At 43.3% G+C, this 14,694-nt stretch overlaps 1 protein-coding gene across 3 annotated transcripts; it reads left to right on the forward strand.

Moving 5' to 3' along the window:
- The first annotated feature begins 135 nt into the window (after nucleotides 1-135).
- IL4R (interleukin 4 receptor) lies at nucleotides 136-14,599 on the forward strand. 3 transcript variants are annotated; one of them, XM_063413964.1, is made up of 11 exons: nucleotides 142-275; nucleotides 536-785; nucleotides 2,896-3,009; nucleotides 6,438-6,579; nucleotides 7,439-7,590; nucleotides 8,645-8,799; nucleotides 9,382-9,538; nucleotides 10,333-10,432; nucleotides 11,016-11,085; nucleotides 11,224-11,300; nucleotides 11,401-14,599. In XM_063413964.1, the coding sequence occupies exons 3-11, from the start codon at nucleotides 2,940-2,942 to the stop codon at nucleotides 13,139-13,141; spliced, it is 2,664 nt and encodes an 887-aa protein (XP_063270034.1). In that variant the 5' UTR covers nucleotides 142-275; nucleotides 536-785; nucleotides 2,896-2,939; the 3' UTR covers nucleotides 13,142-14,599. The 3 variants fall into 3 exon arrangements, with proteins under 3 accessions (XP_063270031.1, XP_063270034.1, XP_063270033.1); XM_063413961.1 differs by lacking the exon at nucleotides 536-785 and having other exon boundaries at nucleotides 136-275; XM_063413963.1 differs by lacking the exon at nucleotides 142-275 and having other exon boundaries at nucleotides 282-785.
- Nucleotides 14,600-14,694: the final 95 nt, after the last annotated feature.

Here is a 14,694-nt window from a genome sequence, read left to right on the forward strand (position 1 = left end):
CCCGCGCCGGCCCCGCCCCGCGCCGGCCCCGCCCCGCGCCGGCCCCGCCCCGCGCCGGCCCCGCCCCGCGCCGGCCCCGCCCCGCGCCGGCCCCGCCCCGCGCCGGCCCCGCCCCGCGCCGGCCCCGCCCCGCGCCGGCCCCGCCCCGCGCCGGCCCCGCCCCGACGGGCGGAACGCGGGGGCGGATGGCGTCGGGCGGGGGCGTGGAGCGGCGCTGCGTCCGGGATCGGGAGGGCCCTGGTCCGGGGCCCGGCGCGGGGGCCGGTAGAGACAAGGTACGTCCGGTGGCCCCTTCGTCCCGGTTTCAGAACCGGCTCCTTGTCGTTACTTGCGCTTGGCGCACCGTTTGTGCGGTCTGTGCTTTTCTCCGTGCCGGTTCTGGGAAGGCCGGAAAGTTCGCGCACCCTCCGGAGCTTGGCCGGGCGCAGATCCTGGGGCCTGTCCCGTGCGACGGCGCCGGCTGGAGCCCGCGGGCAGAATCGCGTCTCTTTCCTTGAGGTTGTTAAACTGGAGCGTTCCTTTTACAATATTTTAGACAAAGTGGTATAATTCTCCGAAGTGTCGTTCCCGCCGGACATGCTGCGCGCTGGGCGCAGCAGCGGCGCCTGTCCCGGGCCCGCGTTCCCGATCGGAGCCGTTCTCGGCCGTGCCCAGCCCGGGGCTCGGGCTGCGCCCCCCGCGTGCCCGGAGGCCCACAGAGCTTCGGACCGGTTCGTGCTGAGCGCCCGGAAAGGGGCGGTTTCTCATCAGAAAGCATTACTCTCTGCACGGGTTTTCTTTTCAAGGTTTGATACAGAATCTATTGCTGAACCTTTTGCTTTGCCACATACTGCTTGTCTGCTTTTATTGAGTGTTTATAGCCAGTGCTTTAAACTTGAGAGTAAGACTAGCTGTGCCTCAGTTTTAAAAAGAGGCAGTTTTAAACAGGGAGTGATGCTTCAGCTGTACAATTGCAGCAACGGCTCATTAAGCAGTCTTGTTTAGTATCTGACCTCTTGGTTTGGGCAGGAGTTACTCTTCTTAGGTAATAGTTTTGCAGATTATACCTGTTAATGAAATGTGACCCTAATTTCCTTAGAAGACCAGACCTAAAGTTAGTACCGTTTTTCTTGATAGTGAATGAAATCATTTTAATCACATCACATTTTTTTTCAAGAAACAGAAGGTTAAGTGATAAAAGCATGTAACTTGTGCCAGTAATCATGTAGATCTACTTCTAACCCTGTCAGAGATTTCTTTCCTAGTTTTGGGGAAGTGACTTACGTCTTTACAATTTACTTTTGTCAAATTTATCAGTTACTAGGTTTGCTGCAATTTTAGTATTGTCTATATGTGTTACATACTTTTTTAAGATTGGTATTTCATTGTCTGGTAACATGAAAAACTTAAAGTTTAACAGGCAAAAGAGCTGTGGATGTTCTAAAATTTTCTCCTTTTGCAGTTTCATTAAAGCTCTGGCTTAACTCCATTTTAATCTACATCTGCAGATACATTCTTCCATGAGAAAATGGTTTTGGTCTGCCATCTGCTTATTTGGCCATGCTTACGTGGTTTAGGATTCTCTGCCAAAGTTTTAAGAGTTCTGAGAGTTTCTTGGAACTCCAGTCATGTGGCAGTATTACTTAACAGTGGAGAGCAAATGCTTCCTTCCTCTCTTGAAAATTCCAGGAAAAAGGGAAATGAAGGATTTTTTTTTTATGCCAGAGCAGTTGGCTCTTTTTTTCTGAACAGCAGCAAAGATGCTTGTGTTCTTTTAAAAAACTTACTATGCTGCTTAGTCACATTTCATCTATTCTCTGAATATGAAAAACAGCTCCTGAGTAATAGCTTTCTCAGGCTCTTATGAGAAATTTGTCTTTCAGGTTTGCCCTTCTTTATTAGATAAGCAGTAACTGCCCCAGAGAAGATTCACAGAAGAGTCTCCATTCTGATCTTCTATTTTAACTAACAATGTCCTTATCCCTTAACTTCTAAGATGGCTATTTTCAGTCAGACAGACAGACTCACCTCTGTCAGACACGTGAAATGTGGTTCTGCTGCATGGTTGGCTTGGGGAAGAGAGTATTGAACTGCCATCCACAAATACCTTTCAATGGTCTTTTCTGCTTCAGAATTTGACCAAGCTTCTGCAGAACACCCAATACCATTCACCTGCTAAAGGAGATCTCCCTCTCCCTTCTCCCTCTCCCTTCTCCCTCTCCCTTCTCCCTCTCCCTTCTCCCTCTCCCTTCTCCCTCTCCCTTCTCCCTCTCCCTTCTCCCTCTCCCTTCTCCCTCTCCCTTCTCCCTCTCCCTTCTCCCTCTCCCTTCTCCCTCTCCCTTCTCCCTCTCCCTTCTCCCTCTCCCTTCTCCCTCTCCCTTCTCCCTCTCCCTTCTCCCTCTCCCTTCTCCCTCTCCCTTCTCCCTCTCCCTTCTCCCTCTCCCTTCTCCCTCTCCCTTCTCCCTCTCCCTTCTCCCTCTCCCTTCTCCCTCTCCCTTCTCCCTCTCCCTTCTCCCTCTCCCTTCTCCCTCTCCCTTCTCCCTCTCCCTTCTCCCTCTCCCTTCTCCCTCTCCCTTCTCCCTCTCCCTTCTCCCTCTCCCTTCTCCCTCTCCCTTCTCCCTCTCCCTTCTCCCTCTCCCTTCTCCCTCTCCCTTCTCCCTCTCCCTTCTCCCTCTCCCTTCTCCCTCTCCCTTCTCCCTCTCCCTTCTCCCTCTCCCTTCTCCCTCTCCCTTCTCCCTCTCCCTTCTCCCTCTCCCTTCTCCCTCTCCCTTCTCCCTCTCCCTTCTCCCTCTCCCTTCTCCCTCTCCCTTCTCCCTCTCCCTTCTCCCTCTCCCTTCTCCCTCTCCTCATAGGAAAAACTACACTTTTACCTTAACTGAGATAAGGATGTAAGCTTATTATGTTTTCTGTTGGCAGAATTGCAGCACAGTTTTTTCTACTGAACCTGACCATTGTCAATAATGGCAAGACTCCCAAGTGCTGCACCATATACCCTGTGGATCCTTTTCTTTTCATATACAAAAAATGAAGGTATGTTTGTCAATATTTTAAATTATTATACAGAAGTTTTTCTTGACAGCATTTTCCATGACCACTAGGTAACGCTGTTACCACTAATTAACTACCATAAAACTTGTAACTTCAAATGTCAGAAATATCCCTGTACTAGAAAAAGTCTTAGACTTTTTTCATTATATTGACCTTTTCTATGTGAGCAAGAAGAAGTAGAAAACTAGAAATTTGCAGAAAGAAGAAACATGTTTGGAAAGCCATCTCTTCCTTCCCCGCTACCTGACGTGCACTCACACCTGACTGTGAGCAGGGTCTCAGCGTGGCCCAGCAGCCCTGCGGGAGCTGCAGTGCCCCTGGCTGCTGTGGTCTGCCCGTGGCGCCACGAGGGAGCCGTGCTCCCGGAACCGCCTGCAGAGCTGCTGGCACTTCTGCTCTCCAAAGTCCAAAGCCTGCAAAACGTGCTTGCCTGGACTGGAACAGATTTGGCTGGCCCTGTCTGTGGGACACGGCAGCTCTGGACGTGTCCCTGCCCAGGGGCACACAGGGACAGGATCTCCCTGTGTCCCTCCCCTCAGTTCTGCCAGCCTGCAGATGCGTCGAGTCCCAGTGCTGCTGGTTCTTAAGGGTTATTTCATGAAGCTTAGTTGGCAGAAGCTGAACATAAACATGGGTTGTTTTCATTGCATCTTTTATGTTTGATTATAAATACTAAGGAGATATATATAGTAATGGTTTTCAATAATGCGGTTTTATTTTCTGGAAAATGCATCTCACACTTTGCTTTCTGTATTTTCTAAACTAGTTTCACAGTAGTCTACAGTTTCTTAGATCTCATTTTGTTTTGTTTTACAAAGCAAACCGAAATAGTTAAAAGACAATTTAAAATACCCTGTCTCTAAAAAAGAAGGTTTATTAGCTACTGTCTCATGTACTATGAAATAGTGCAATTTAAATTAATGAGAAGGATCAAGGTTTGCAAGAGCACATTGGCAGGGTTATCTGATCTAGATAATCCCACCTTTTCATTTCCCTAAATGATCTTTATCAAAGTTTAATTTTATTGTGTTTTGTTTGGGTTTGTTTGCCTAGTTAACTACACATTTTAAGTTTCTTCAGAATCATGTACTCTAAGAGGATTAAAAAAGAAATTCAGTATTTCAATTCACTCTTTTAATTATACAAACTCAAAACTAACCCTGTACCATATATGATTTCAAATGGAAATTCTCAAATATCTGAGCTTTTTTTAAAAAATATGGTGTACCAGAGATGGAAAAGTGAGAAGGTGACAGGCAAAGAGCAGAGAATATAATTTAGAGTTCTGAAAAGACATGAGGGCACTGAATGGCAAGATAAAGTAAAACTGTTAGTCATCATAGCTTAACACAGCAGGAAGAGCTTCATTAATTGAAGTATTCTTGAAAGTGATTAACACATTGAAAAATAATGTCATTCATCGTTAAGGGCCTTAAATTGATAGTACTGTTAAAAGTACATTTTAGAGTGAGAAAAGGAAACTAGCAAGAAAATTACAAATGGCAACCAAATATAAACAGCATCAACAAGGTCATGATTATTGTAAAATAAAAAGCAATGTGACCGTAAAGTGTTGCAGAAGTTTGACATGCTGCTTTTTGATGAGTGTTAAAGAATTGGGTACCATGCAGAAAAAAAGGGAACCTAACATGGTATTGCCATCCAGAAAGGACATAGCAGCAAAAGTTCTTATCTGCAAGGTATTTAGCCTTAGTAACCAAAACATTTTCTAAGTATTTGAATACTAATGAAACCATGAATCACAGTCAGTTCTAGGTTTATAAGCAGTCAATATACCAGACAACTTTGAATCCAACTTTTGTAGATTCCATTGTGCTATGTATCATGTCCACTAAAAGGTATCTGATCATTTTACATTTGCAGATTCTATACTGTATCAGAGTATGCAGAAGTTGAATCATAGTAAATAAGACAAATGGGCTACAGAAAATAGAAATGTAGGGAAGATAAAATGAAATTAGGTACTGTCAGAAAAAAAAAATGGGATGAATAATCTGAAATTGAGATACCCATTGGAAGGAATAAACCTGTGAAGCAGAAGTGGCTGAAGGACAATGACCTTGCAGGATATGAATAGTTGGCAACCGAGTCTTGAATTTGCAATGTAAATGACCAGCATGCAGAGCTGGTAAGGTACTAGGCCATGTACGCAACATTTGGTCTTGTATAATTGCCACAGAAAACCTTCTAGCAGAATCCTTTTGGAAATTCTCAGAAAATCTTAATTAATAGGATTCAAAAAACTAGTCAAGCTATTTTAAAATTTTTATGGGAGATTGACATGTAAAGCAGAAAAGGATTTATATTTGTACAGCTTGTGCAAGAAAAGGGAGATAGTGTTATTATTTACTATTATTAGTAGTTGAAAGAGAAGTCAAACATCAGAAAATGCAAATAATTGTCATGGTTGATAAACGTATTAGCTATTTCTAGCTGTTTTCTAATGATCACATTCCAGGGTCCAGTACCAGGGTTGGCACAATGATAGTCCAAGTAACAACATGAACTTACTGTCCTAGCTTCTCCTCTTCTGTTTTGTGTATCACTTGTATGGAGCACATTGAAATAAAGGAAAGTGAGGCTGGAAGGGATACTGAGGACTGTGGATTCTATTTCCGTTACCAGTTCTAACAAAGATATTTTGACCACTATATTCTATTGGTTTTTTTGCTTAAATATCACCAGTGAAAATAGTTACAAATTTGAACATTGGAGTGCAGAGATTCTGGGCTTTCATGTACCTCCTCAGTGTCTGGCTCAGTGTGATTCAATCTCTCCTTGGTCTTGGATGCTCTCATAACAATGACAAGTAGAAGACAGAATAGGAAGTACTGAGTGAAATGAAGTAAAGGTATCTAATAGAAGAAAAACTGTGGCAGGAAGATCTTCTAGGCACTGGGGAGCTGCTCTGGGGAGGCAGAAGGTGTGTATTTGGGAAGCTTAGAACCACTGTAGGTAAAGCACAAGTCATCACTGTAAGCAGTGATCCTGGTCTGACTCCATTAATTGTCTGCATTTTGGGTTTTGAACCTTTTGTATTTAATAGCAGGGAAGATGCTATTTTGTAATTTAATGCTGATGTGTTTTAAGTAGAGCTATTAGAATCAGATTTTCTGTTCTTGGAAGTCTGTGTTGGCTGAGATATGCCTTTCTATCTCAATATTACTACTGCAGACACTTCCTCTTCAAGACTGTAGATATTGTCTCCAGAAAGGTGGAGGCAGTCTGAGTGCCCCTCTTTCCATTTACCCAGACACAAAAAATAACAATGTTTTCACTTAATTTGTAGGTGTGTGGCAGCTTTGTTTAGATGGAAAAGGTAATATTTTTGCTTACTCCAATATAGTCTTCTGATCATCTTGTTTCTCATTGTATGCTGTTTTTCCTAGTTATGACTGCAGGACATGTACAAGAATTTGCATGCTTCACTGACTATGACAAAGAGCTGGTTTGTCACTGGAAGGTGCGTGCACAGACCAATTGTTCCAAAGAATTCCTGCTCTGCTACAGCAATGAAACAACTTCTGTAGTGTAAGTGTTTAATAAGATGTTACACTGCCATTGTTAGAGTTCCATATATCCTATCACCACTATTGCCTTGAATTCCCTCCCTCTACTGTGGGTGTCTGGGACAAAATATACTTCAGATTATTCCTCTTGAAGTAAAATGGATTATTTCCTTTTAAGTAAAACGGGTTTCTGCAATTAACAGCACTCTCTGTTCAGTGGTCTACTCTTCATTAGATGTTTCTGCTCTCTTAGTACAGCGGAGGGATCAAGTCCTACTGATAGGAGTGGTAGGGCTCCTAGAAATTTACAAAACCTTAACTTGACGCAAAATTTTACTTCATGAGAAATCTTCATGAGAAATCTTACTTGATTCACTGGTGTGTAGCCTGTGTGAAAGATACTTTCCACTGGAGCCTGGGTGGTTGTCTCTGCATATAGTCTAACTCCATGTTCAGGCACAGACTGTTGTCCCTGTTCCGAGCTGGGCCAGTCATCATCTCTTACAAAAGATGGATCTGTGTTCTCCTGTTCCTCACTGCATGATTTCACCATACCAACATTCAAATAACCTTGCTCATACAAAAAACCTGTTCTGTACTAACAAGCTGTTAGTATGTTCCCTTAGAAGCTGAAGTGTGACAAATTATTTGGGATCAGTCATTACCCTTTCTGTCAGGTTTATCAATAGTGCGATACAGATATCCAGGGGGTGGCTGGAAAGGGTGGGTTGTTTGGGGATCTTGGTTTTGTTTTGGAAACTGGGAATTGACTTGTCTCAGTTCTGATTAGTTGTACATGTTGAGAAACTTGACTTCACCTTTTCAAGGAATAGCATGTCACATTCTCTTAAACATCACATAAATTTGTACCTGTTTTTCAGAAACGTGTGTGTTCCAGAGAATGAAAAAGACAGTTTAAGGTGCACTTGTACAATATATCCAAATTACTTTGTATCAGGCCTCACATATATTCTAGCCCTACAATTCAATGGCACGGATATGTGGAATTACAGTATTACACCAGCCCTTATTGGTAAGAACTTGTTTACTTTGTCACTGGCACACCTGGTTCCAGGCTTTGCAGTCCTAGCTAACTTCTCATTCATATTGCCAGAACAGTTTTTTTGCTTGTCAGAGGTGCAAAGTGTTATGGTAGCTTAAATACAAAATCCATTTGTTTTAGAAACCTGATTCTGGACTAGATTCTTAAGGAACTAATGTAAGTAATGTGGAAAGCAGAGAGTGATTCTTCTCTAGCTGTACCGTCTCAGCTGTGAGCCAAAAGGAGTTCGAGGGCTTAGATTATCTTTTGTGCATTTTACTTGTGGCTTACAGGATGAAGAGGAATCATGCTACTTTCAGTTTATAGAAAGAAAGTAGGTTATCCCTACTGAAATTCCTCCCATTCCTGTCTCTGTCATACTCAGATTTTTCATCCTAGTTGAATCATGCTACATGAGTTCAGATTTTTTACAATATTTGCTGTTGGATTTTAACAACCAATGATAAAAGGTTAAAGAGACTGCTCCTAAACAGGACAGAGTGTAGACACAGTTCATGTCTCTCCCCTCAGTTTGGTAAGAACAGTGTTATTGTTGGTAATGCCTGTCACCTTAAACACTCAGAGAAACCATTTTCATACCTTTGGCAGGCTGAGGAGCTGGTTCTCTTCAGAATACTTGATTGATGCTGGTGCTTATATGCCAGATAAGCAGAAGTCCACATCGATTTCCAAGATACAGGGAGCCAGGACAGCTTGGCTGTGACACTGGAGCTCTGTGCCCACCCAGCCTCACAGCTGCTACTGTCGGGTAGCACAGGTTGTTCCCATTTCTCCAGGCTGAAAGCTGCATCCAGTGCACCAAAAGGCTGTGCTTGCAATTTGTTCAGCCAGCTTGAAGAATCAGTGCTTGTTAATAAATACCCTGAAGTTGCTCAGGTTTGGCCTCTATTCTTGTGCTACAGCATGGTAAAAAGGGCTAAGTGCATTGACTGTCATGATATTCTGGTCTCTAGTGAATGCTTCTCTATCTGTTTCTCTCTGTCAGTGCTCTCCTATTACGCTGTTCTATATTTTTAACATACAGTTAAGCCGAGAGCCCCCAAGAATCTTGCCATTGAGAAAACTGAAAACGGTAACTACAATCTGAGCTGGGAGGAGAGCTACTCTCCTCCATCCTTGCTCTCTGGACAGCCAGTCATCTATGAAGTGAAATACTGGAGGAAGCAGCACCCAGCAGAGGTAAGACACCCCCAGTCCCTTCATTTTCTGTCTCTGGAACTTTAAGGTTTAGAAAGTCCTCTAGAAAGTCACTTCATGAATAATAGTGTAAGGGCCAGCAAGAGCAAGCCCCACGGTGTTCCTGATGACATGCTTGCCACAGTTCACTTTGCCACCAAGGTGGTTCAGCTGGATGTCAGAGGACTGCAACTCTTCTGACTACCGCCTCAAAATGGTTTGCTACTTGCAGTAGACAGGGGAGAGATTGAAAATACAATGCTTCTGTCCCCTGAACTTCATTTGTTCCTTAGACGTCAGAAAGCTGGAGGTTGGTGGCTCTGTGGGGAAGGTGAGGCACTTCAAATACCCTTCTGATAATCCAGCATTTCTGGGCTGGGCTTCTTCTGGTAGTGGAAGAACATGCATGGTGGCAGGTAACAAATGCCACCTGCTGATGACGTGAACTGCAATATCATACACAGTCATTCATTTGTTCATTTGTGAAAGGTCACTGGAACATACAACACTCCTGGTATATAGTTGCTGTTACTAACCCTTCACTCTATAAAGAAATCAGATTTAATTTTCTCACTTTCTTTTCAGGTTTCTGTAAAAGCAATTAACTACCAGACAAAAAGCTTTGAGATAACTGCAAGCTCCTTGAAGAGAGGCTATGATTATGTTGCAAGTCTCAGGTGTAACTACATAGACTACCCAGCCTACTGGAGTGAATGGAGTGAAGAAGTTGAATTTCACTATGGTAATAGTGTCAGAAAAAGCAGCTTGGTAAAAGGATTGTATATAGTTTTACATACTCTGCTGCTCTGTTGGAGGAGAGTTATGGACTCATCATCTTCATCATTTTGAATGTAATGTGAATGCATCTGTAAAGGCTTCCAAAGATACTAAACTTAGATAGGCAACTCCTTGGGAAACTAAGGAAATGAAGACCAAGGGAGGTTGGATTGCTTAGCCTTGTGAAAAAAAGGCTGAAAGGAATGTGTTTATTCTCTATAAATATTTCATGAAGTAAACAGCAGGGAAGTAGAAGAAATATTTGAACTAAACAGCAACATTGATGTGAGAGCAAGTGGGTATAAATTAACAAGATATCTTTATCTATCTGTATCTATCTACATATCTGCCTATATATCGGCTGCAAATTAAGCAGTATTTTAATAGAGGCATGAGGGTTTATAAAAAACCCTGAAAAGCAACAGAGAGAATAAGAAACATAGCTGCACTAGAGTGACAGTGATAATGCCATTTTAGGCACTGTGTGATAGGCCTTGTCCTCGAGGGCTGGCAGGCAGTACACGCTGGCTCTCCCAGCTCCTGCCACGCCCAGCAGCTGAGCACAGTCCCTGCACCAGACCTCTCTGACACACCACACACCAGCGCTGCTCTGGGGGTCTGTTGTTCATGTGCTGGAGGCTTTATTTTGCCTCCTCTAAAAGCATTTTTTTAAGTTGCAGAAGAGCAGCAAATAATTTGATATTGCCAGTGCTTGCATTTAGATGCACTTTTACATGTAAATATTTGCTTGTTTAACAGATTACCAGGTGAAGGCTGAAGACATTCTGCAGATGGCTGTGCCCACATCCTGCATACTGATCGTGGCAGGATCCGTAATTTGTTACTTCTGTTTCACCAAGTAGGTATCCTGTCTGTTACAGAACTTATAGAGTAACAGTTTATAGGGATATCAGTATTGCTATTGATTAGCTGAATGTCTGGTAGCACAGAAATCTAATGTTTTGGGTTTTCTCAGCCACTTTTATCTAGCTGTCTGTGAGCAGAGATCTTATAAACACAAGTCAGTTGCACTCTGTCATTTTCTGAATAGTCTTTATGAATCTTCATTAATCTTACTAGAATAGTCTTATTATAGTAGGGAGTTGTCAGTTTTGGACCCTGATTTTTGCTGGAGTTCAAGTAATGATGGCTAAATACCTTTATTCCTTTCAAAATCATTGAAATGGTAATGTAAAAGTGAGATCCTATTCCACACATCATTTTAAATATGATTAGAACAGGTGGCAGTCAATGTACTGAGCAGTCACATAAATACAAACACCTTTGCACTGGTTTAATGAAAAGCAGGAGATGCCCAAAACTAACACTTTCTGTTGCTGCAACACAGATGCCTAAGAGAGGAAGGAGAACAGAGGAGAGAAATGTACACCAATTAAGCCTGAGTGCAGTCAAAACAAGTAATTTTCATTCTTCCCTTGCAGAGTGAAGAAAGAATGGTGGGATCAAATCCCAAATCCAGCAAAGAGTCATTTGGTTGTTAAAAATGTCAAGGTAATTTTAAATCTTTGCAAAAAATACCTTTTCCTGATCATCAGAAGTAGAATATGTAATAAATTTTATTGTCTGTCTAGTGTAACAAATACTAAATACAGCTTATATGTGTCCTAAATCTCATTTGTACCTTATTAGTTTTCAGTTCTGTGCTACTTTGATGAAATTAAGTTCCCGTTCCATGACTTAAAGCAGAGTCATATGGAACAACAAATGTAAGTAAAATTAAAAAAAAAATCCCTCTGCTTTACAGCATAAAATTGTTTCCTGTACCATAAACATTAACTGTCCTTTCCTTTTGACTTCCAAAAACAGAAGTTGCAAGAACTGTCTGGCTCAAAGTTTGTCAAGCCAAAACTTCAAGGGAAAAGATAACATCATAAATGTTGAAAAATCTTGCAGTTGCCACAGCAAGTCTGGAGAGTGGTTGCCAAAAGGCAGCAGTGCAGTTTTAACCCCTGATACAATACCAGTTGAAGAGTGTATAGAAATCTGTGTATGTTTAACAGACAGTGAAACGGAGAGCCAAGAAGAAACTCGCAACCAGATCACCATGTCTGAGCCTTGTGAGAGCAGCAGCATTGCTTTCAGAGAGCATCCTGAGCACAATGAGTTACTAGCTAACATGTTTGATGCACTCCTGGCAGATGAAAATAACATGCAAGACAATAAAGGCCCGAATGTCCCTGCAGCTGAGAGGAAAACATTAGAGAACATTGGGTCAGAAAATCCATCACAGCTAAATCCAAAAGAAACTGCAGCCCAGAGTCTACGACCATGTAGTATTTCTCCTACAGCTCCCCTTTTCACCAAAGTCTCTCAAGATGACTACAATTGTAGTACAGCCAGCAGAGAGTCAGAACTATCAGAAGAATCTTTTGAATCTGGCTATCGGAGCTCCAGCATAAATTCTGCTTCCCTGGATGCAAGAGATCTTCAACAAATGGTTCATCAAAGCCTTTTTCTATGTAGTTCTGAAAGTGAGCTTGACTCCTGCGTCCTGATCCAAGAGTCTACAAATAAATCATTGTTTGGAACCAAAACAGACAGAAGAAACAGCCCTGCAGACAAGACTTTTGATACCCTTGTGTCTGCATCCTTGGGGTTGTGTGGTTCTGCCTACAAGAGCTGTGACACCCTTTTGTCTCCGTCCCTGGAGCCCTGTGGCTCTGCCTACAGGAGCTTTAATATGCTTGTGTCTGCATGCAAGGAACCAAGCAGCTCTGCATACAAGAGCTTCAATGCCCTCGTGTCTCAGTCGATGGCTAACAGTAGCCTGACTCTGTGCTTTGAAGGCATGCCTTCCTCACTGCCTTTGAGACAGTTGTCAGAGATGCTGGAATGCAGCTGCAGAGATCAAAGCACTCAGCCTGCTATCAATCAGATGTGTTATAGCAACTACAGACCTCCCAGCACTGAGCTTGATTTTTCAAACACCTGTTCAAAAAATACTAGTTCTCTCTCTTTCTCCACACATGCAAATGAAGGTACTTCAGCTTTTCTTTCAGAGGAAGAAATACATAAACAAGTAATATATCAAAATGTTCAAAGGAAAGCCAGTATGATTTCTTGCCCCACTGCACCTCAGCAATCTGGTTATCAGCCTTTTGGTAGTGCAGGTAAATGTAATGGTCTATACTGGGACAGTGACAATGAGGTTATCTCTACATCACTATATGAATCCTTCATTAGTCTGTGCAACAACCTGAGTGAAGCACCACCAGACACTGCATCCTATGAACGTGACCCAAGGATAAAGGACGGTGTGTGTTTGACTGTTCAGAGTTCTGACTGCACCATTGTCCGAGGTTCAGCATTTAATGAGAATGACACACAGACTAGTGATGGCAGCCCTTGGATCAACAGCACTAATGAGCTGTCTGATGATGGCAAAGACGAAAATATCAGCAGAGATGAACAGCTGTTGCATTTGTTAGAGATGAAATGCCAAGATATAAACTGCAGAGAAAGAGCTACAATGGGAACAAAATGGAAAAGCTTTAACCCTACTGGTAAAGTCATTCAAGAGGGTGGTGATAACAGACTAAAATACTGACTTCCACTGCCACTCACACAACCACTTGAGGGAACTTGGAGATGCAGGGGCAAGTGAAGAGGTGCCAAAGTATGCAGATGGGGGTGGGGGGTGTAGCTCAGCAGCCAGCTTACCAGCATCACTGGACAGTATTGGGCGAAATTTAGACAGAAAAACTGCAGACCCCTGGTGCTCCATGGCTCAGTCAAGGTGTTACTGTGTCGTCTTGTGAGTAAATCCTATCCCCCTGATTCTCACACCATTCACAGTGAGGACTCCAGACTGGCACTTACAGTTAAAAAAAGACCAGTAGAACTGTTAATGGAAAACAGCAGGAAGAATGAGAAAAAAATGAAACTTGTGCAAACCCTTGCCCAAGAGGACAACTGCTATGTGGAGGTAGCCTAGCCACATTTGCCAAGACTAGTCCAACTAGTCTTTGGAAATAAACTGTATGGCAAGTTGAATTGTTGTTATTTCAATCTTGACTGGAGTGAGGGCTGCTATAGGTCATCCATGATTCATTGGGTTGTAGGACTCATGCCTGCTTGGGACTGGCAGCCGGGACTTGATGCACACCCCTGGGGACAGCTGCGGTCAGCACCCAGCAGTGGCAGCCATAGCTCTACAGGGACAAAGTCGGAGCTGATGTGTACCATTGGCAGGATGGAGAAATGCTGCTACCTTCTCAAAGCATCTCTTTTAGAAGCCACTCAGAGCAGGCCATAGGAACAGCCATTTCCAGTCCATGCACACACAAGTGCCTCAGCGGAGGAAAGACAGGAAGGGCCTCCTGTATGGTGTAGTTCCAGCAAGATTTATTTCAGCATGCCAAAGGGATCAGGGACAGAAGACAAGACCGACCATGTGGTCTGCACAGGGATTAAGTATGGAGTCAGAAACCAGTGGTCTGAGGGCACAGGGGTGGTACAAGGGCAGGGCAAGGGGCAGCAAACCTATGGGGGGATGAGGAATGAACAATTGGGGTGGGCAGGGTTAAGTGGCCATTGGGGGAGCAATCTAAGATAGATTGGCAGTAGTTCTGCAGGGCACCATGGGGGAAGTCTTCGCTCAGCCTAGGCAAGGAAATTGTGGTACATTCTTCCAGGGCAAAGCCTGGAAGTCTCCCTGAGGGGATTTTTAGGGTTCCTACACTGGTGTCTTCAGCTGTGAACAATCTCTAAAAGGGAGCAGCAGCTGCATGAAGCAGAAGTTCTTAGTACAGCTCCTGTGGTTATTGCCCTGGCTGTGTGTTGCTTGGAAAGCACACAAAGGTGATGTGGAACGTGCTAACACACCTGAAAGTGGGATATAGGTGCAGGTCCAAAGGGGAGGTGATTGATCTATCACACAGCTTCCGTAACTTACTTCTTTTGGGCTGGGGAATGTTGTCTTGTGTGCTTAGCCCTGGCATGGGTTGTATGTTTCTATACCTGCTCAATCAAGACCTGAAATAAAGATTACCATAATTTGCACTTACACAGTGCTATTATTGGTGATTAGTTTCTTGTCTTGTAGAAACAAACAGTTACTACAGCAGCTGTAAAAGGAATCAGGGATTTCTAAGCAGCGTT

Source organism: Prinia subflava, chromosome 17 (genome assembly GCF_021018805.1).
Source record: "Prinia subflava isolate CZ2003 ecotype Zambia chromosome 17, Cam_Psub_1.2, whole genome shotgun sequence".
Taxonomy (NCBI): domain Eukaryota; kingdom Metazoa; phylum Chordata; class Aves; order Passeriformes; family Cisticolidae; genus Prinia; species Prinia subflava.